This window comes from Candoia aspera, chromosome 4 (genome assembly GCF_035149785.1).
Source record: "Candoia aspera isolate rCanAsp1 chromosome 4, rCanAsp1.hap2, whole genome shotgun sequence".
NCBI lineage: Eukaryota > Metazoa > Chordata > Lepidosauria > Squamata > Boidae > Candoia > Candoia aspera.
In genome coordinates, this window is record NC_086156.1 from 64,446,731 (window position 1) to 64,469,672 (window position 22,942).

The following is a 22,942-nucleotide window of genomic DNA, read 5'->3' on the forward strand; positions in this document are numbered from 1 at the left end:
ATTACCTTACTTATTGCAGCTGAGGTGTCCTTTCCCACTGAGTTTCCTTCAGCCCAGAGCACAGCATGAAGCTCAGCCCCAGCCTAGCCCAGCAGCGTGGCACAAAGGGGCTTCTTGGTGAGAAGGGCCAGGCCAGGCATGCCTCATCAGTGGGAGCAAGACGACAACGAAGGTCAGCTGGGACAGTGCAGGGCAGCAGGGGTCTTGGAGTGCAGGGTGGCGAGGGCAACTGTGGCTGGGCTGGGGCGGCTGAGGCCTCCAGGGGTGGCTTTACAGTGTGCTGTGGCTCAGAGGCTTCTTGCAGCCCAGAGCCACAGCACACCAAGAAACCTGTGTGCTGCAGCATGGCAAGCAGCCCCAGAGCTGTGCAGTTCTGGGGCTGCTTGCCATCCCACAAGGCAGGGTGGAGGGCAGCCAAAAGGGCAAAGATGGGGGGGAGATAGGTGGGTGGAGGAAGTTGGAGGCAGTCCCTTAACTTATTGAGGCCTGGGGCTGGGAGGGACCAAACTTGGAATGGCTTGGATTGGGGTGGGTCCTTGGCTAATGACAGGTGGAATTTGCTTAATGACGGCAATGGAGAGTGCCAGGACTGCCGTTGCTAAGTGATATGGTCACATGACATCGCGCTTTATGACCACATCGCTTAGCAACAGAAATTCCAGTCCCAATTGTGGTTGTAAGTCAAGGACTACCTGTATAGCATTTTGCTGAATTACTCCCAGTTCTTGGGAAAATGTGACAGATAGAGGCAAGATATCCATTTATTATAAATCATCTGAAGAGGAAAATTTAGAAAAGATGTTCTTGAGAAGAATAAGGAAGAAAATTACTATAGACAAGGAAAAAAATTACAACAGCTGAAATTTATACAGAAAGAAGGTCAAACAATCAGAAAGATGCATAACAGCAAAAAATATGCATAACAAAATATAAAAAATAAAATGTACCTGTGAATACCCAATTATATCTCCACTTTCATTTAACACATTAAAATTAATTATAGGACCTTGGATATCCGAGCTGCTGAAGTCAGTATCACTATAAATGTGCACAAGAGGTGCACCATTAGCATATTTTAATGTTGAAAGAACTCTATACGTGTAGTGAGCCAAAGCAAATGTATGCTGTTTTATGTTTTCCATTCCACCTAAGAAACACAAAGCAACAACCACCACCAATGGTCAATTTCGTATCTGTTTAAGAATAAATTTCACTAGATGTAACATTAATTTCATATAATCAAATGATGTAATAAATATAAGAAAAAGATTATTTTTCAGAAAAATGGCACACTCAACTAATGTAATTATCTGGCCAAAAATGGAAACTCCAGATCATCTGAGACTTTCCATAAACATATGGAGTGAACCTCACTGATCTAACATTAGACACAAAACTACTGCATTATCTTATATAATCTCAATAACAATTCCATTCAGTAATCAGTTAATCTATTTAGGTTCAACTCATGAACTGTTGAATTATTACAATTCAGTTACAACAAACATATTACAATAGATCTTTCAGCACTAAAGTATCTTGTTCCTCTATAAAATTAAAAAAATGATTTGACAGCATTAAGCTGCCTAGAGTCACATAAGTAGTCAGCATATGGGCAAACATATAAAGCAAAACCAGTGGGAAAATAATTGAATTATGCAAGACCTCAGACTGGTCATCCTTGTACAAAAAAACAGACCCCAAATATTTTTTCATAATGAAACTGATGAGTCAGATTATTTGAGGAAATTTGATATATTTGTCATGGATTAAACAGAGACCAAAAATTAGGATTAAACAGAGACCAAAAATTAGGATTAAACGGAGACCAAAAGGTAAAAGGCATAAGGCGACAGAGAAAGATGTATCCAACCAAACACGGAATTCCACAGAAGAGGAAGAAGAGACAAAGGAGTTATAGCAAAGATTTAAACTCCCCTTGCCAAAGCATATGTTTCAACAAATCTCTAAGCGTACAGCTTTTGTTTACTTAGAGGTTCAGTGAAGGGGCACCAAGGAAGATAAGGTATTGGCTGGAGGATAGGATGTCCCAAAAGATAGAAAAACAAAGATATTAGGAACTGGGGATCTTATCATGGATCATTGAACAGTCTTATGTGTTCCAGAAATTAAAAAATGAAAGTATAACTAATAAACAATGTATTAACTAATATTTGAGATTAATGGTTCAAAGGCTTATATAAGATGCAGTTGCCAATTCATGGGGAACATAGCACAAAATATTTAAAGTTAACATACAAAACAACTAAATTAGAAGCAGTAATAATATATGAGAATTTAGCACATTGTTTAATGACAGAAAGGCAAGGAGTTCAGAGAGTAGCATGTTTCTTTCAGTTAAAGAAAAGCAGGAAGTTGAGAGAATAACACGTTTAAGTTCAGTGGGAGAAAGGCATGGAGTTTGGAGAATACAATAGATTCAACAGGATTCAAAGACTGGCAGGGGAATGGGGGAAAGTTAACAAAATGATTCACTTTATACAGTGTTCAACTATAGGAGAAGATAGAAAAACAGACAGACTGCTACTGCAAGAAATAAAGCCAGAGTTTTGGAGACTTCCTGCCTTAGTAAAGAAGAGAGAAAAATGTATATTAGGTGTAGAACTCACATACCCATGGGCTAAGAGACAAGTATACCTTCACTTGAGAATGGACAAATAGAGTCTCCAGTGAGGATAGGACTACAAGTTATTCACAACGATTCTAGCTGATAGAGTGAAAATAATTTTGCAAGAATTTATTCATGAGGATCAATGTGGGTTTTTACCTAAAAGATAGTTAAAGGACAATGTTAGAAATGAGTTGGACATTTTGGAATATTTGGAGCAACATAATAAAAAACAAGCCGCATTGATTTTCTTAGATGCAGAGAAGGCCTTTGGCAATTTAAACTGGGCTTTTAAGATTGAGAAGAAGGTAAAATATCTAGGTATCACTATGACAACTATGAACTGTATGTTATTTCTAAATAACTATGTTAAGACATGGAATGTTTAAAAAGACATATTAAGAAACTACAACTGTCATTGCTGGGGATAATTTCTGTGATAAAAATGAATGTCTTGCTTAGAATGTTTCTGTTTCAGACAATATCTGTTTTCATAACTGATGCACCATTTAAACAGTGGCAGTAGGATACATCTAAATTTGTGTGGCAGGGGAAAAAACACGAGTTAAATATAAGGTGTTACAAGATGCAAAGGAAAGAGGAGGACTGGGTCTACCTGATTTGAAATTGTATTTTGCAGCTTGTGTTGGTTTGGATGAAAGAATGGGTGTTGCTGAGAAATAAAAGGCTATTGGAATTAGAAGGACACAACCTGAGATTTGGGTGGCATGAATATTTGACTACAACAAAGTCAAGATTAATGTGGATTTTAAAAATCATTATGTTAGATATGCCATATTGAGAATATGGAATAGATACAAACACAGGTTGTGCCCAAAAACACTTCTGTGGTTCTCAAGACAAGAAGCATTTTATAGACAAGAAATAATAGGTAAACAAAAATGGCTAACTTATTGTGAGATATTAGAATTTTGTTAAGGGGAATGTAAATTAAAATCAAGAGAAGAACTGGTGGCAGAGGGATATAGTTGTCAATGGTTTTCTTATTTAAAATTATTAGAAAGATTTAAAGTAGAAAAGACTATGGTTTTGAACATTCTAAGACTGAGTTTGAAATAGAATTGTGTACAAATGATGAACATGTAACTAAAATATATAAACTTTTATTGAAATTTGAAAAAGAACAAGTGAAAGAATGTATGATAAAGTGGGCTAAAATTTGGTTATAATATACAGATGGAACAATGGGAAAATGTGGTTGAAAGGACTGAAATTTACCTTACGTTATAATCTTTAAAAGAATTTTATAAAACAATGTACCGTTAGTATATGCTACAAGAGAAATTGTCTAGAATATATAAAGGCACTTCAAATTTATGTTGGAAATGTGAACAAGGAGGGACTTTTTATCATGTTTGGTGGACATGTAAAAAATGCTAGAAAATTTTAGATTCAAATGCACACACTGATTCAGAGTATTTTAAAGATTAATATACAATTGAGAACAGAAGTTTTTCTTTTGGATTGACGGACAAACAATTGGAAAAAAGTCATGGAACTCTGTTTTTATACATGATAACTACAGTGAGATTATTGTATGCACAAAGATGAAAAGATTTGGCACTATCCACAATGGAGGAATGGTTGGTGAAGGTGATAGAACTTGCTGAGATAGCTAAATTGACTTCTTTGATCAGAAAAAAAAGACAATATCTACATCTATTGGTGACTGGAAACCCCTTATGGACTTTTTGCGTAAAACAGAAAAAAATGAGCTTGATTTATGGATAGATTATAGAAAGGAGAGAGTTATGTTGTAACCAGCAGAGCCCGTTAGGAGCACCTGGGAATGTGGGATTGTTCTATATGCGGGGGGAGGGGGGGGATCGTTGTTGGAAACGGAGCTATTTAGTTTGAGTTTAGGCGCACTTTTCTCATTCTCAGCTTTCTTTCTGTTTGCACTCTATTCTAAATAAAATCAGAACCTAAACTTTGATTTGGAGTCTGAGCGTTTTATTTGGGTTCAGGCAATCATTACACCGCTTCACCCCCATTACTTCGACCTGTCCCACCCGTTCCGGCAGAGAGGGCATGTTACGGACCCTGTCCATGAGGGATTGCTGATTGGCAGGGTCCAGGAGGAGGGCCTTCTCTGCCATGGCCCCTGCCCTTTGGAATAACTTACCCACAGAGGTGAGGCTGGCCCCCACTCTCCCAGCCTTTAGAAAGGGAGTTAAGACCTGGCTTTGCCACCTCGCTTGGGGTGAGAGGGAGGACAGTAGATCGTGGAGGTGGCTGGTGCCGTGATGGGCCCCCATAAATTCCATCATGACCATCTTGGATTTTATATTTTATATTTTACATTTTCTATTTATTATATTGTATAATGAATTTTTATTCTTTTATTTATTGTAAGCCGCCCAGAGTCGTCATTGAACGAGATTGGGCGGTGGATAAATAAAATAAATAAATCATAGTCCCATCACGCTAATTATATTTTCTCTTCCATTAGACAACAAACCATACTAATATTTTTTAATTAACTGCCACTTCAAATGGTTTTTGGGATGCATATAAGATTAACATAAGAGGCTCTCCCATTGCTTATGATTCCATGAAGAAAAAATTTAGAAATCTTCATTATCAGCTTGGTATGTACAGTATATAACATGAAAACATGGTTAAAGAAAGTTTATTGATCTATGCAAAAAGAAAGAACCTACCATGTAACAGACTTATAATGCTTTTATGTTAGCTAAGGTACAATTGGTTGATTTTTAGGTTGAGCAGGTTGAATTTGGTGAGTCCTTGGTGTCTCTGAGCTTGCAGATATTTCATTATCTGACTAGGTAACATCATCAGTGCTAGTGAGTGTTGGGTTTCCTCCCTGTTTATATACAGTAGCTTGCTGTGCCAGTGTTAGTGGGGGTATGGTGTTCTCCTTGGAGAATTTGAAGGTTGAATTTTCTTTGAGGAGACTGAATTTAAATTATTGGAAATCAGGTGAAAAGACTGGTAAATTTTTGGCACAACACCTGAAGCAGTCACCCCCATGCTGCACTTATTCTTCCAGCCTCTGTGCCAGAACTACAAGCTTCCCTGCCCCTCATGAGGAGAAAAGAGGCTTGGTGGCCAAACAGATGGCAGAGAAGAGAGAGCAGGAACTTGATTGTACCCCACCTTCTGCCCCACAAAGGGAGACACAATTACGACCATCCCAATCATCAGCTAACGTGAAGCTACCACTCCTGCAAAAATTACCCACCCAGTCCCTGGTTCACAGTGCAACTGCTTGACATCCTTGTGTGTGATCAGCATAAGGTCACCCTTCTAACCTAGAATGTGGCTTGGTGGTTTCCATCCACTAGAGATCCTTGTTTTACTGAGCTTCTCTCACTAGGACATCATACTGATACTTGGGCTGCTGATCATACTGAAACTTGGGCTGCTGATGAATTGCTATTTATTGGTTTTCATTCATTGTCAGTTGGGGCTAAACCAGGAGTAAAGCGTGGGAAAGTGAAAAGGGGCATAGGGGACCTAGTCTCCACTATTGCCCCGTTGCAAGGCACAAAGAGCCTCACAACGTGGATCATGATCATTAAGAGAGGAAGGAGATAATTAAATCAGCGCTTAAACCAAGCACCCAAAGCACCCACACCCATGGAATCATATGCAGCTGAATAGAAGGACTTCAGATAAGCAGCGATAAGCCGCACCTGGTGCCCTGGAGGACACACCTGAACCAAGAGGACAAGGACGGCAACCGGGAGAACACCCCCACAGCCATCAAGAAACCCATCAAGGGGAATGGGGACAATGAAGGGTGGAGGAGCACGGGACCCCGCAAGAGGATATATACAGGGCACCTCAACACCGCACCCCCATTCCCGTTTTTCTCTGTTAGTACCATTTCAATAAACTGGAAATCCTTAATCCCTATTAAGTGAGTCCGTGTTTTATTCAGAGCGAGGCTGACCCTGACATAAAAGCGGGAATCCACAAAAAAAATTTTACCTAGCACCAATCCAACCAACTTGTGAGGGACCCAGCTAGGTATGAAGAACCACGGAGCACGGCAACGCAACCACTCGGCACCCGGCGGAGAAGCTCCCCTCCCCTCGGGAGGGATGTGCCTGAGGTCCCGGCGGCGCAACGCCCAGGTAAGTATGGGATCCAGCTCGGAGGAAGAGGAGTGGGGGGGGACACCCAGGCGGCCAGTGGGCTGCGGCACGCGACATGGGGGGATTCCCTCTAGGCTCGCCCGAGACCCCGGCAGGACCAAAGGACGGGCCGTCATCCACAACGACCGGAGGCGAGAGCGAGTGGAGAGCCGAGTGCACCGGCGGGAGTCAGCAGACGGCGGCGAGGCTGGACGTGCTGGAGGAGGGGGTGCAAGCGATACGGCTGCTGCTCCAGCAGTTGATGGCAGCGCAGGAACCCCGCGGCGGCAGCATCGTGGAGGCGCACCCGGACAAGAGGCGGAGCGGCGACCCAGCGGATGGTGGCGGCTACGGCAGGGCCCGGTCCCAGGAACCCACCCGACTGGAGGCACACCCGGACGAGAGACGGGGCAACGACCCAGCGGACGGCGGCGGCTACGGTGGAGCCCGGTTCCAAGAGGCCACCAGATGGACAACATCCCACCCTGTCGATGAGACGACCTACTTGCGAGGAGACCCAGCGAGAGACGACAACGACACCGCCAGACTCCTGGAGCCGATCCGACCTGCACCAGCCCCCACGCAGCACGCTGCAAGGCCCAGATGTAACCTGGAGCCAGGCCAGAATGGCAGCCAAGGACTTTGGCAGAAAGTTTGATGGGGACCCCTCGAAACTCTCCTTTTTCATAACAAACGTGAGGTACTACCTCGAAGAATGGGGTCCCTGTTTCAGGACTGAACAGGGCAAAGTCAATGCCCTCGCCATAAAATTAAAAGGACGGGCTGCGGATTGGTATGTCCAATTGTGCCAATCAGGCGCCCGGGCGCTGCAGGACAGCACAGAATTCCTTCGAGCGCTGGAACTGCACTTCAGGGACCCCCTGGAGCAAGAAAGAGCTAAAAGGACGCTGAAAACACTCAGGCAAGGGTAGCGCTCCGTGGCAGAGTATGCCATGGAGTTCCAAGCCCTAGCCAGCAAGGTGGACACCTGGTCTCAATCGACCCTGATTGAGAAATTCAAAGGTCTTAACTTGAACGTGCTCTGGTGGGCACTCTGTCGCAACAACCCCAACTCCCTGACCAAGTGGATCCGGCTGGCAGGGAAGCAGAGGATGCCCACGACACGTTCCGCCAAGCCCAGAGGGAAGCACAGCAGGCGGAGACAGCGAGACCACCACGGACAGCTGCAAGGCCGGGGAAGGCGAGATCCCAACCGTGGAAGGAGGAACGGGACCGGCGCTTTGCCAAAGGGCAGTGCTTCACGTGCGGCAAGGACAACCATAAGGCGGCAGCATGCCCCAAACCGACACCCAGAGAGAGCACGAGGAGGGCACCAGCCGCACCAACCCCAGCGCCAAGAAAGCGACCGGCAGCGAGGGGGGAGTATCAAGCCAGACAGTTCCCCTACAGCTCAGAGGAGGAGGGAAGCAATCCTGACGAGCCGACGGGAAATGCCAGCCACCTGGCCTAATGGGTGCCAAAGGACAGGTGGAAAAGAGCAACAGGCGCACCGACAGAGGGGTGAGTGAAGAATGCCCCACCCTCTATGTCCGTGTCACCCTCACCCATGGGGAAAAGACTGAAAAGGTCTGGGCACTGATTGCCTCTGGCTGCTCTAAAAGCTTAATGCACCCAGACCTGGTAGCCGCGCTTAACCTCCGCTGCTATCCACTTCAGCACCATTTGGTGTTTACTCAGCTTGATGGATCAGCAGCAGGAGGGGGCCCGGTCACCCAATACACCGGCGAAACCGCGCTACGGCTCGGCAGCCACGAGGAAAAATTGGTTTTCATCGTGGCACCGGTGGGGCAACCCCTATTGATACTAGAGATCCCATGGCTCGTGCAGCAAAACCCAGTCATCAACTGGAAAACCAGAGAGATCAAGTTTGCTGACGGGCACTACCAAGCACCCACAAGGGACAGGGTCCCCCGGGCAGCAGTGGGAAGGGCAACGACGGCCTCGGAGCACAGAGAGACGGCGTTGCCAGATGGCCTGCCACCAAACTACGCGGACTTTGCAGACGTCTTCTGTGAGAAGGAAGCGGACAGACTCCCCCCTCACAGAAAAACAGACTGCTCCATCGAACTGGTCCCGGGGGTGCCTCTACCCAACCCCCAAATATACGCCATGACCCCGAGGGAGCTGGCAGCGTTAAGGGACTTTATAGATAAGAACTTGGCGAGGGGTTTTATCGAGCCTGCAAACTCCCCAGTAGGAGCGCCGGTCCTCTTTCGCGAGAAAAAGGACGGGTCACTGCGGCTCTGCACAGATTACCGAGGCCTGAACGCAGCATCTGTATCCAATAAAAGCCCACTGCCCCTAATAAAGGACATATTGTCCCACCTGGCAAAGGGCAAGGTATTCTCTAAACTAGACCTAAGGGAAGCCTATTACCGCATAAGGATACGGGAGGGGGATGAGTGGAAAACAGCCTTCAACTGCCCATTGGGGTCATTTCAATACAAGGTGCTACCTTTTGGACTGGCAGGGGCAACGGGTGTATTTATGCAATTAATCAACGAGGTCCTGCGTGACCACCTTTTTAAGGGGGTGCTGGTTTACCTCGATGATGTGCTAATATACACTGAAACAGAGCGCGAGCACGAACGGTTGTTAAGGGAAGTGCTCAAGAAACTTCGCAAGGCAGAGCTGTTTGCCAAGCTCTCCAAGTGCGAGTTTCACAAACAACAAATTGACTATTTAGGGTACAGGATTTCGGAAAAAGGGATTGAAATGGACCTGAGCAAGGTCCAAGCAATACTGGCGTGGGAGCGCCCACGCACGAGGAGACAACTTCAAAGTTTCCTCGGTTTTACGAATTTTTACCGGGGGTTCATCCCGGGGCTGGCAGAGATTGTACTGCCCCTGACCAACCTCCTAAAGACCAAGGGCTTGGGGGACACTCGCAAATCGAGAAACCCGGGGGCGGTGCTAAACTGGACAGCTGACTGTCAAACGGCATTCAAGAGACTAAAAAACCTGTTCACAGCTGAGCCAGTATTACAACAACCCGACCTCACCAAGCCTTTCGTGGTGCAGGTAGATGCTTCCGACTTCTCCATTGGAGCTCTCCTACTCCAAAGGGACTCTGACAACTGAAACCCTGCACGTACCTCTCCCGCAAATTCTCCAAAACGGAGCAGAGATGGCACGTATGGGAAAAGGAGGCGTTTGCAGTGAAAGCAGCTCTGGAAACGTGGAGGCACCTGCTGGAAGGGGCAGCCTGCCCCTTCGAGGTCTGGACAGACCACAAGAACCTGGAGGCTCTCAGCACGCCTAAACGCCTCAGCCTGAAGCAGGTGCGCTGGGCACAGTTCTTCAGCCGGTTCAATTTCACGCTGAAATTTATACCGAGCAGGAAGAACTTCCTGGCGGATGCCCTCTCCCGACGGCCACAAGATGACACGCAAGCCTCAGACATCGTGGGGACGGTATGGACCAACAAACAACTGGGCTGCCCAGCTGTCACGCGCAGCCAGATGAGAAATCAGCGCACGCCAGCACGAACGCAAGAAAACAAACGGAGCCGCCGTTCAATTTCACCCAACTGGCAACAAAGACTCGCACAAGCACTACAAACAGATACATGGTTACAAAACAACCGACACCTTGTATCTATCAAGGACAGCCTAGCCTGGAAAGAGAAAGTCTTGTACGTACCAGAGTCACTGCGGGGGGAAGTTTTAAACCGATCACACAATGACAAAACGGCGGGACATTTTGGGTTCGTAAAAACCCTACACTTAACAAGACGACAATTTTGGTGGCCAACCCTAAGAAAAGACATTAAAGACTACGTCGCCACCTGTCCCACATGTGCCACCTCCAAACGGAAGGGGGGGAAACCTCAAGGGCCGCTGCAGCCAGTAGCCAGCCCCTCTCACCCCTGGGAAGAAATTTCCATGGACTTTATTGTAGACCTCCCACCCAGCCAAAGGAAAACAGTCATCTGGGTGGTAAAAGACTACTTTTCAAAACAGGCACACTTTATCCCTTGTGCGACCATCCCCACCACGCAACAACTGGCACGCCTGTTTCTGACACACACATACAGGCTCCATGGCGCCCCCTGTTGGTTGGTGACCGATAGGGGCACACAGTTCACGTCAAAATTTTGGAGGGAATTTTTAAAACTCATTGGCACCAAACAGGCACTGTCCACTGCGTGGCATCCACACACAGACGGATCTACGGAGATCCTAAACTCAACCCTTGAACAGTTCCTGAGGACATTCATAAATTACCAACAGGACAACTGGGTGGACCTGCTACCCTTTGCAGAGGTAGCCTACAACAATGCAGTGCACCAGAGCACTGGCCACACCCCATTTAAGGTGGTCTATGGAAGGGACTTTGTGCCAATACCAGAACTACCTCAACCTGATGCCCCACCCTGCTCACCAGACGACTGGGTGGCACAACTGGCGACAACCTGGCCAATCATCCAAACGGCCCTAGCAGACGCACAAACCACGTACAAGAAATATGCGGACAATCACAGGGCGGAGGCACCGAACTACAAAGTGGGAGATAGGGTCTACCTCTCCACTAAGTTCATAAAAACCTCACAACCCTCGAAGAAACTGGCACCGAAATTCATCGGACCTTTCAAAATCACAGAAGTAATCAATCCGGTGACATTCAAACTGGAACTGCCACACAATCTACGACGGATCCATCTGGTATTCCACTGTGCCTTGCTGAAACCAACAAGTCCATCCAAATGGCACGCGGAAGACCCACCACCCCCACCCATCATGATAGATAAACAACAGCATTTTGAGGTACAGGAGATACTGGACTCAGGAAGGCAAAGGGGTACTCTATAATACCTCGTTAAATGGAAGCATTTCCCACACCCAGAGTGGGTCCAGGCACAACACGTCTTAGCAAAACAACTGACTAGACGTTTCCACAAGGCATACCCAGATAAACCAGCACCCTAAAGACATCTTCGGGGGGCAGCATGTCATGACCCCGTTGCAAGGCACAAAGAGCCTCACAACGTGGATCATGATCATTAAGAAAGAGAGGAAGGAGATAATTAAATCAGCACTTAAACCAAGCACCCAAAGCACCCACACCCATGAAATCATATGCAGCTGAATAGAAGGACTTCAGATAAGCAGCGATAAGCCGCACCTGGTGCCCTGGAGGACACACCTGAACCAAGAGGACAAGGACGGCAACCGGGAGAACACCCCCACAGCCATCAAGAAACCCATCAAGGGGAATGGGGACAATGAAGGGTGGAGGAGCACGGGACCCCGCAAGAGGATATATACAGGGCACCTCAACACCGCACCCCCATTCCCGTTTTTCTCTCTGTTAGTGCCGTTTCAATAAACCGGAAATCCTTAATCCCTATTGAGTCCATGTTTTATTCAGAGCGAGGCTGACCCTGACAACTATGCTGTGTGCCACCTAAAGGACTCTCCCCCCACTCAAGTCGTATGCCATGGCAGTGTTAATGCAATTCAACCACTATGCTGATAAACACTTATCTGTCCCTAATGAGGCAGAAACCCCACAGCCTTGCGGGACTGAACTGGAAATTTATGCTGCTGATCTTATACTATTGAATCCAAATGCATTTGTAGTCCTGGGGAGAGGACCTCAGTGCTCTGTTGGGCCCCCACAACCACACCCTCTATGTACAGCACAAATGCCCCCCTCCCAACCCTGAGGCAGATTCCTCCTCACCCGTCGCTCAAAAGATCAGAAATCAAATGTTGCAGGCCTGGCTCAAACTATCTTTGGGTTAAACCTCCAAATTTTAAATAGTGCCCTTGAAAGTGAACATCCAGCTGAATGACTCCATAATTAGTGTTTGTCCTGTCCCAGCCCAAATCACATGCAGTACACCAGGGAGGCAGTTGCAAACTTTACTGAGGAACTTGTGAGGGAAACGAACAGGCGGCAAGGAAGCGTGAGCGCAAATGCACACACTCTACAGAAACAAGCCCAAAAGTCCCGCGAGCTTGCCTTAAAGGATTTTCATGTTCAAAGCAAGATTAGTCAAGCAAATCCAAGGGTCTCCAAGTCACAAGGTTTCCGATCAGGAGTCAAGGCATATGGAATCCGGTAAGCAGACGGTTGTCTCCAACAACTGGTTGGGCTTGCAGCTCCCTTTAAATAGGGGCAGACCCTGGTGAAGCTTATTTAGGAGCGTGGGGCTGCTTTCTCATCCGTAGCCTCTCCGACATTCACTGCTCCTCTCTCCTTTCCACTCTCCTTGCTCTTGGGCTGGGAGGGGGTGGCAACCCCACATCCTCATCCCCGCTGAACAATGACACCTGACCCTGCTGCTCACTGGCCAGCCCCGCCTCTTCTGCTTGCCCAGACCTTCATCCATCACCCTGTCATTGCCTGCACACCCTCTGAAGCTGTCCCCAGGCCCAGCTGCTCTTCCTTGTCCTCCGACTCTGACTCTGAGCCCCCCATGACAGTGTTTTGACTATATCTCAAGGGAACTACTGCATTATGCCAAGACCCTAGAAGTTATCCTTAAATTTGGCAGCAATCACTTCCTAATCTTGCTCCAGTTAAAAGTCTTCACTCAAGAGACACATACTGAGGACTACTATGAACCCTTATAAATGCCATCAGGAAGAACGTACTACTGAGTCGAGTGAACCCTTCAGCTAAATCAAATGATAACTGAGCTACTGGCCTCAGATCGCCTTCAGTCTGCCCTGATATCAGCTGAGTCACCTGAAGCACTCACTAGAGAACTGCAACACCCTTATCAAGAACTCCAACAGCATTTACATGGTAATAACAATGCACCCTTGAGGAAACAATAGCATCACTCCAAGTCATGGTTTGACAAGGACTGTGTTAATGCCAAAAGTGTTCTTGCTACCACTTACCAGACTTAGATATCCAGTACTAAACCAATAGCTGCACTGGACCTCCTCCAGCAGAAGAGATACTATAAAATGCTGCTGGTATGCAAGAAAAGACAAGCCATGAAAAACAACTGGATGCAACCCATTCAGGCAGTCAAATCCAATGACTCAGCCTCATTCTGGCATATCACAATAAGCTCCCAAAGCACTGGTCCATCCATGGTGGACTGTCACATCCCCCAGGGACCTGGGAAACACATATTAGGAAACTCTACACGGACAATGGATGCCCTACCCGAGCTACAGAAAACTGCCAATGTGGACACCTGTGACAATGTCAGAGATCTAGAATATTGTTTCCCAACTAACACAGGGGAAGGCCCAGGGGAAGACCTAATCCCTCCAGAGGTCCTTAAAAACAACTTGGACTTTGGGCCCCCACTTTGGCCTCACTCTTTACTTGCATGGGCACCTATGGTTGAGACTCCAAGGACTGGGGGCTTGTAATCATTGTCCCTATATATGGAAAAAGGATGATCCTGCTAAGTATAGACCAATTACCCTCCTCAACACAATCAGCAAGCTCTATGCAAGACACTTACAATAGAAATTCCAGGACTGGCTGGAACAAGAAAACATACTTGTAGAGAAATAGGCTGACCTCAAGGCTGATCCACTATTGCTCAGTGCCTTATATTCCAACATCTGATTGAAAAATATTCCTCCAACAACACAATCTCCTTCTATGGTGCTTTCATAGACTTCAAAGCAGTATTTGATTCCATACCCAAGCTAAATTTTGGGAGAAGCTGGAGGTCTCCTCAACTGACCAACATCTACTTCACTGAATGCATATGCTACATGAAGGCACATCACTGAAAGTAAGATGTAAACACCAGGGCCATCTCCCATCAGTGCTACTGAAACTGAGAAATGTGTCAGGCAAGGCTGCATATTGCCCCCACTCTTATTCAATTTCTATATCAACTCCATGGTGGGCCATCTCCATTAACACAGACTTTCAGTCCCCAAAACTAGCTGGAAGACACATCTCTGTTCTACTCTATGCAGACAATGCAGCAATGCTTTCAAGAACGCATATTAGCCTTAAAAGACCACTGAGGGTACTAACACAGTACTGCAAGGAAGTCCAGCTAGAATTTTATTATCAGAAAACTAAAGTCATGACATTTGCCAAAAGGTCCAAGAGCCATTCCCAGAGCACAGACAGCCACAACATTGAGCAGGTCTCCTGTTTCAAATACCTGGTAATAAGTTCTTCATTCTGTCAGCAGTAGGAAAGCCTATGGAAGATGTTGCTGAAAACTCACAAAGAAGTTCATCTGCCATTCTTAAAGTTAAGACAATTGGTGGCCACTACATACATATAGTTCTCAAATTAGCTGAAGCCAAGCCATTAAACACAAGTTCTCTATAATGCCCAGCTGGGCCCCTTTTCCAATTTTGCACCACTAAAGTTTGTACAATCCTAATTTCTAAGAGCAGCCCTTCAAGTCCCTAATTGTATCTCTAATGCCACCTTACAACTGGAGATAAGCTTTATGAAAGTGGAGGCTAGAGTGTGGATGGCCATACTCAACTACTGGCTTAGACTATCTTTTTCCCCCTTGGCCCTGCCTCATTAACTATAAGCCTGCCTGCCTGCCTCATATTTATATGGATGCCCATCTCACAAGACGTGACACTGGGCAGTGTACAATAAAAAACATAAAATGACAGTATTAAAAACATTCCACAATTAAAAAAACATTATTATTTTATGGCTAGGAGAGAGCATTAGATGTTATCAAGAACGTAGCCACCTCATTTTCAATCCACATGGAAACAGGCAGTGGCAACTAAAATGTCATCCTTGTGCTTCTCTCCAGGCCTTCTATTCAGCATGGAATATCATCAGGCCAAAACACTTATTAAACAGAACGTTAACAGACACAGGTCACCAGTCAGATCTAGCCAGGACCCAAACTTTATTGCCAGTGAATCCAACAGGTACTCTGCCTCCCCCATGGCATACCTAACTAAACTTGAAATGCCTAAACACAGAAGGGCCTTTACTCTGACACAATATCATGCCCTTCCCCCACCTGTCTTTGAATGTCGATACAGGAAAATTCCCTACTTGGACAGACAATGCCCCTATGACTCAGGACACAAAGAAACAACAGAGTATGTGCTTTTCCAGTGCCTGTGCTAGAGACATTTGCACTTATCTTACCATTATTAAATAAATACCCAGGGTGCACAGAACCATTTTATACCACCCTGTTGTTTTCAGATACCAATCCTGCTACAACATACAGTGTTGCCAAGTTCTGTGCAGCAGGGCTCAAAATTCATTGAATGATGACTTGTGCTTGGGACTCAAATTAGATCTAATGAGAACCCAATAAGCCATAGAGTGCTTTGTAACTTGACAGATAAGTCTTCCATGTACTTTTTATGCTCCACTACAGAATGGCCTTTACTAATTTTATATTTATATTTATTATTTTAGTATCTTGGTTGCTTACCTTGTAATTTTATACATTCATGTTTTTAAATGGTTAATTTTTTTGTAAACCACCCAGAGTCCCCCTTTTCAGGGGGAGATGGGCAGTGATAGAAATTAGAATAAATAATGCTCCTACCCCTTCTTTTAGATTCGCACTTCATATACATATTTTTTCAAGTGAAGGTCTTTGGAGCTGAAGAACTGGGTGATAGCACATTTTTTATCACATAGGTTTGAAGTACCTCTCAGATGAGAGTTCAGCCAGGGCTTGCTTAGGTCTACTACTAATCTTCAGAATAAGATTGAAATAACTTATTAAGTTATAGGAGGATATACAGGTTGATTAGGAGACTTATGGCCCCAATTTTTAAATCACAGTTAATCCTAAAGAGTCATAGAAAGCAGGAAGAGAGATGCAGGTGCAGAAGTAATTAAAATGCTAACCCTATGAAGAGAGTATCTGGCTGAAAATTGAAGTTGGAAAAAAATGGAAGAGTAGTCAACTAGTTCTAAAGGTTTTATATTCCAAGTCTCACATAGAGAGAGAATATCAAAGTGGTGCAGCAAAGGATAAAATCAGGGTCAGTTTTGCACACTTGCACACTAAAATAGTAACCATATAGTAGAGTACAATGGTAAATGTTATTTAATTAGGGCCAGCATCGTCAGTCTAGAGGTGTCTGTTATTGCTAACTTTTGGCTAGCTGATGGTTTTAGCACTGGAAGAGAATGCCCATGACTGGCATCTTCAGACACATGAGGGAGAATTTAGGCAACTTGTGGGAGGTGGGGGGTATCAGAATTTCTTACATGAGTAGCATCTACTAAATCTATAGCACCTGAAGACTGATACTTCAGTTGTGGCTGCCTGGATTGTGATGCAACTGATGTGATGGGAAGCTCCTCAGTCGAAGAAAAGTGGAAGGAGGGAGGCGTTAAGTTACAGAGTAGAGATGCATGGAGTTTGCCAATTTGCTAGGGACTGAATCAGGGCTTAATTCAAGATTACAAACTTACATTGAATGTTTCACAGAATCATTAACAGTGGAATTACTTGTTAGGCTATACTGAACACGGAAGCATCTGAGAGAAAATAAGAAAAATCTTATTTTAGGACTTCAGGCTTCCTGAGCATGATGGTTTGTACTTTTCTTGAGAGCTGTAAGAAAGCAGTTCAGTCACTTGGATTTGTTCTGAAATGATAGAGGGGGATGAGAGGGTTAAGAAATCAGAGACAGAGCTTCAACTTTTTTTTGAGAAGCCTATCAAACTTCACTGATGCTTTTGTTTCAAATGGTAAGCATTATTTGAGCTTATTTTTATTTTTATTTATTAAACAGATTTATAAGGCTGCCCAACTCACACACAGTGACTCCGGGTGGCTTAGCTCAGAGGTATCAAAGGAAGCAGAAAGGAATGGAGGTGTTGACCCTTTGGCCATTAAAGGCAGGTCCATTTCTTCTGATAGTGGTAAGATGTCTTATAAGCAGGTGCTGGGATATGCTTAGAAAGGTGATTTAAAAACTGGTGTACCAAGCTTCTCATTAATAGATCTTCAATTAGTGTCTGCTGTGAAAAGGAACTGATTGGCCAGCAGAGCAGATTGGAAAGGAACTACTGTTGAAGATTTACACAGCTCTTTAGTGACAAAGCTGTTCAGCTGCTAATTTGAAAACAAAGTCTAAACATAAGATGGAGTGAAGGGACTTGCATCCTGGTTGTTTGCTGCTTGTTCAGTTTCCCTTTCTAATAGCAATACCTTTGCAAAATGTATTTCACAAGGAGTTCAGTCTTGCTACATACAATCTTCCTTTGTGTGTAATTTAAAAGGAAAAAAAATAAAAATGCCAGTTCAGAAATGAATGGTAGGCATAAATAGGCATTTAACTATTCATGGTAGCTACAAAGTTGTTAAAGGGAAGTATTGGTCCTACTTTGAAAAACAATGCAGTAGGTCAAGAATAAGGGCACACGCTTCAGTAATTCTCTTCCAGTATGGAGATCCTCATTAAGAAATTATGCAGGTTACCACACAGAATACAATTTTACCTTAGCATAGATCCCTGTCTGGAAAATATTGCATACTCTACTGAAATAGAGTTCTATTGAAGCAAAGGTCCTCTATTTCCTTTTACTTGGACTTCTCTTTCTCTACTTGAAAGAACAGGTTAGGGATAGATCATCATGGAAAAAGTCTATGTGGTTGACAGGAGTAAAAAATGACTTGAAGGCACATAATTAAAAAAAACCCTCTTTCTCTGGAAATTCCAAACTTCAATCTGAGGCTGCTGGGGTAAACACAGTATTAACCCTGTGTTTTTCCCAGCCTTAATTCAAAGCTGCTGGAGTTCTGCCCAAGATTTAAAATAATCAAGTTTTTTCTGTATCCAGCAGAGACAGGGGCTGGGGACTCTAGGCATGTAACAAAGAGCATTTCTCCCTTGTAGGAACAGAGATTGGGAAGGTCTGAAGTCGACAGGAGGGGATGTGTATTTTGCCTGAATTCCGTTGGCTAGCCATGGAACTACATTCACAACAGCAAGAAGCTTTTCCACTTTTTTGCTGCATCCCCACTGCTTTCACTTTGAATCTGCAGCAGTTTCCAGATGGTGCCAACTACCTGACCTTGATAAGCAGCTTTGCCAAAACAATTTTCAACGACTCTGTTGGAATGGAATGCTGGCAATTCTCCCCTCTGCACCTTTGTGTTACAACTCTTACTACATTTATCTATTCCAAGCTACTCAACACCAATAAATCATGACAAGAGTACTGCGTTCAGACACAATTAACTATTGTGTCTGAATACTCCACTCTTGACACTAAGCCAGAAAAATCAGTGCAAACCAGTATGTATTTCTGAATGCTATATAAAATCATTGAATATGTTATATTAATAAATCTACATAAAACATTATTAAACAAAAAATGAAATTATGCAGGTGATATATTAAATGTAAAAATATATATCAAATTTTTCAGTGATGTTTTCTTTGCAATACTTCCTGAAAAATTAGATAAAAAGTAATGCAGCTAAACTTGATACTGTAGACTACATTATACTGAGAAGCACAATCCTACCTGTTAGTTTTTCCAAAGCATCAAATCCATGGTTCAATGCAATAATATCAAGAAATGAAACTGTCCCATCCTCAAACCTATATAAACAAGGAAAACATTAAACTACAAACAACTTTTCATCTGTTGTATTTATTAGGGAATAAAGTCTAAAAACTAAATTTTTAAATGAAACTGTCTATTAATTCTGCCTGCTCCACCAGATCTGACAGAGTTCTTTGCATGCTCCAGGTCCTGTTTATCAAGCAATGTGATCCAATGAGACTCAGGAAGTGTGCCTTCTCTGTCACACCTACCCTGTGGAACAGCTTAACCCCCTAAATTCACACAGCTCTCTCTGTTGGCCTTTCAAAGGCACTGAGGACCTGGCAGATGTTAGGCCAGGGCTCTGGGAGAGTCCCAACTCTGAGTTGTTTTCAAAAGGTGGAGTTGAGTGATTGTCCTCAGTTGCTAGTTGTTCTGAGGCTTCATGTTTTTATCTGATTTTCAATTTGTTGTAAGGTGCCCAGAGTTGGTCAAGCCTATAAATTGAAAAAATAAACTAACTGGTAGAATTAAGGTGGCAATAACAAGAGTCACTTGCATAGTGGTGGTGGTGTATAAATTTGATAAAATAAACATAATAAAAAAGAATGAAAACCATATTAAAACATTCTTACACTTATAAACACACATGTAATTTACCAATCCATTTTGTTAAAAATGGAAGATTTCATGTAACCTCTGCAAGACTTGCAGAACAGATGATCACCAAGGTCATTTCCAACCTTGCATTCTACAATTCTAAGATTTAAGGAAAAGAGAGGTGAGGATTGTTACATTCTGATGGAGTTTTTAAAGGTTAATAAAAGAACTCCAAGCAGCTAACAGCAATCTTACAGAGAAGTGTGAACCAAAAGAGAGAACTTGCACATTAAGTTTAATTATGTTCAGAAATAAATTCAGTCTTCACACAGTAGTTAGATGAAGAAAAATAGAGATAGCTTACTTTTATTCAGTAAATCTGGATACAGGTAGGTTCATAGTAGAAAGCACTTAATCATCACTGGTTCTTTGTAGCACAGGATGGTTGGGGGAGGGCTGCATTCCTGCAGCACCTTCTGCTTGCATGTGTGCCAGAAGGGTAATGGAGATTGTTAATCCCCAAACTCAAGGCGGAGGAGGAAGTGGAAATCAGGTGACCCATGTGACATCCCACAAGCACAATAGAGATGTGTTTGCCAGAGAGACCCCTTTATGCTTATGAGACAATGCTGAGTTGACCCCTGATAATTCCAACACATTTTTTGTTCTATGGACTATGCCTTAGATCAGATTTAGTATCTAAATTGACCCAGTCTTTGTCACTGGGAGCCTGAGTAACATAAGAATATTTAAAGAAGATGGTATTTTATAGCCTTACCTTTCAGCCACTGATTGTCTTGGTGAATAAAAATCCTCTTCTGCCAAATAGGCAGCAGCAGTTCCTCCTCCAAAATAGGCTTTTCTCAAGCATGAAGCAATTTCATTTTTTACTAGCAATGCACCTATGCCAGTGGGGAATCCAAATAACTTATAGAATGATAAAGGAATAAAGTCTGCTTGATGAATGCTTAAGTCTAAAGGAGAGGTACTAACATAAGATGCAGCATCCAAGAGGACAAACCACTTCCCTTCGACCTGAATGGGACAGAGCTTTCCACACTGTATCTCTTCTATCCATGCAAGTGGATATTTGGTTCCTGAAAAATTGCTCTGAGCAGGATAACAGAAGAGATGTGGTGTTCTACAATTATTGTCTTTAGCCTCCACAACATTTGCTCCTGACAAGATATCTTTTGGTTTTACTGGAACAAATAATACATTTTTTGTAGCAGTGATCACTCTCATGCCCACCACAGATGTATGGTTATCAGTAAGGTAGCAAAATCGGCTGCCAGGTTCCTCCAAGGTTTCAGGTATCCAGGGAAAAGCTTCTGCAATGAGTTTGAATGAAGCTGTGCTTCCTGAAGTAAAAATGACAGTATAGTCTTCAACAGTTGCATTGAAGTGCTGCAGTATCCTGTAAAATAAAATCAGATCACAGACATATTGAAGAGTTATTTTTCCATATTATATTATTCTACTAAATAGTTTTCTACTAAAATATGTTTCTTGGCGACTACTCTATAACTTATTTCAGCATCTAAAGTAAAATCAAATCAGACAAGATATGTAGCTACCTTTTGTTAATTACTACAATGTAATAATATATGCTGTTCTGTTCAGTTACTGAATTATAGGCCAAAAGGACATAATAAAAATAATGGGAGACGTTAATTAGCTCAATATGGGAGACAAATTATGCCAAATGTGGTTCTTCCAAGAAATTCCTGATTTGTGTTCCCGACAACACATATTTCTTGACTTGATACTAAATAATAATGAAGAGACTTAGAGCTCTTCATCACAGACATATTATTGTGTATACTTCCAGTCCTTGAGTTGGCAGAAAAGTATTTCAGCATAAATTGCTGTTTCAATGGTCAAGTTCTACTTTCCCCCAGTTATGGGTCATACGTGCTGCTGTTCTTGAGTTTTATTGTAACATGTAAAAGAGACTGGTAGATTCCCTGGCTTCATTTACCCTCCTAATGAACCTTATCACATCAAAGGAGAAGCAACTGCCAATCACTGCCATCAATGTGTGGGGTTGGGCAACTGTAGATGGAATGTACAGTTTAACTACCTTCCTTACTGCCCTAGTGACAAGCAGGAATTTTGCAGCCGTGACTAAAAAAAAAGTCTGGAATCTTCTGAAGAGAGCCAGTTTGGTGTAGTAGTTAAGGCATCAGGCTAGAAACTGGGAGGTCATGAGTTCTCGTCCCACCTTAGGCACTAAGCAAGCTGGGGGACTTTGGGCCAATCACTCTCTCAGCCCTAGGAAGCAGGAAATGGCAAACCACTTCCAAAATCTTGCCAAGAAAACTGCAGGAACTTGTCCAGGCAGTCAACAGGACTCAACAATGACTAGAAGGCACTAAAAAAGAAAAAAAAAGTCTTCTGAAAGGTGTTAAAGAAAGAAGACTTTAATAAACTCAAAGCAATAATAAGGTTCCATGGCAGAAGCTAATGGGAATATTGTGCAAGATGGGCAGGTTCCTAAAAATATTAAAAGCAAAATTACGAACAATTCCAGTAAAGAAAAAAACTGGAGAACAGTGCCTCTGTGTGTGTGTGGGTGTGGGTGTGTGTGTGTGTATAAAGCTATGATAAATTTAAGTGTAACATGAGAATAAAGAAATATAAAAATTGCAGACAGGACACCTGAAGGAGTCTGGTAGCATCTTTTCTGACTAACGAATTTTATTAAAAGGCATAAGCTTTCATGAGCTGTATCTCACTTCAATAGATGCAACTTGGTATGTTTTAGATTTCCATTCCATCTAGCTGATCTTGGTGCTTCTCTCTGTAAACATTGTAGGAAGACAGCTGTGCTAGTCTATGGTGGCAAAATACTACTACTACTACTACTACTACTAATACGGCATGACAAAGTAGCAAAACAACGGCATGACAAAGTAGCCACAATGGTGCATTGGAGTATCTGCAAGAAATACCACTTGCCTGCAAGCAAGAACTGGTGCGACCACAAAATAGACCAAGTAATAGAAAATGAAAAAGCTAAAGTGCTCTGGGACTTTAGAATTCAAACAGACAAGCATCTGCCACACAACACCCCAGACTTAACTATTAGTAAGACAGACAAAAAAGTCTGGATAGTGGA

General features: G+C 43.6%; 1 protein-coding gene across 5 annotated transcripts in view; it reads right to left on the reverse strand.

The window, feature by feature from the left end:
- The window catches only part of MOCOS (molybdenum cofactor sulfurase), a 114,255-nt gene that overhangs the window by 61,115 nt on the left and 30,198 nt on the right, over window positions 1-22,942 (reverse strand). For all 5 annotated transcript variants that reach the window (XR_010067786.1, XM_063300316.1, XM_063300314.1 and 2 more), the window contains exons 4-6: window positions 20,600-21,238; window positions 19,201-19,277; window positions 948-1,147 (exon numbers count right to left, since the gene is read on the reverse strand). Coding sequence is in view for 4 of the 5 variants with exons in the window: in XM_063300316.1 (XP_063156386.1) it covers window positions 948-1,147; window positions 19,201-19,277; window positions 20,600-21,238 (916 nt within the window). In the remaining variant the exon portion in view is untranslated. The remainder of the gene's footprint in view (window positions 1-947; window positions 1,148-19,200; window positions 19,278-20,599; window positions 21,239-22,942) is intronic.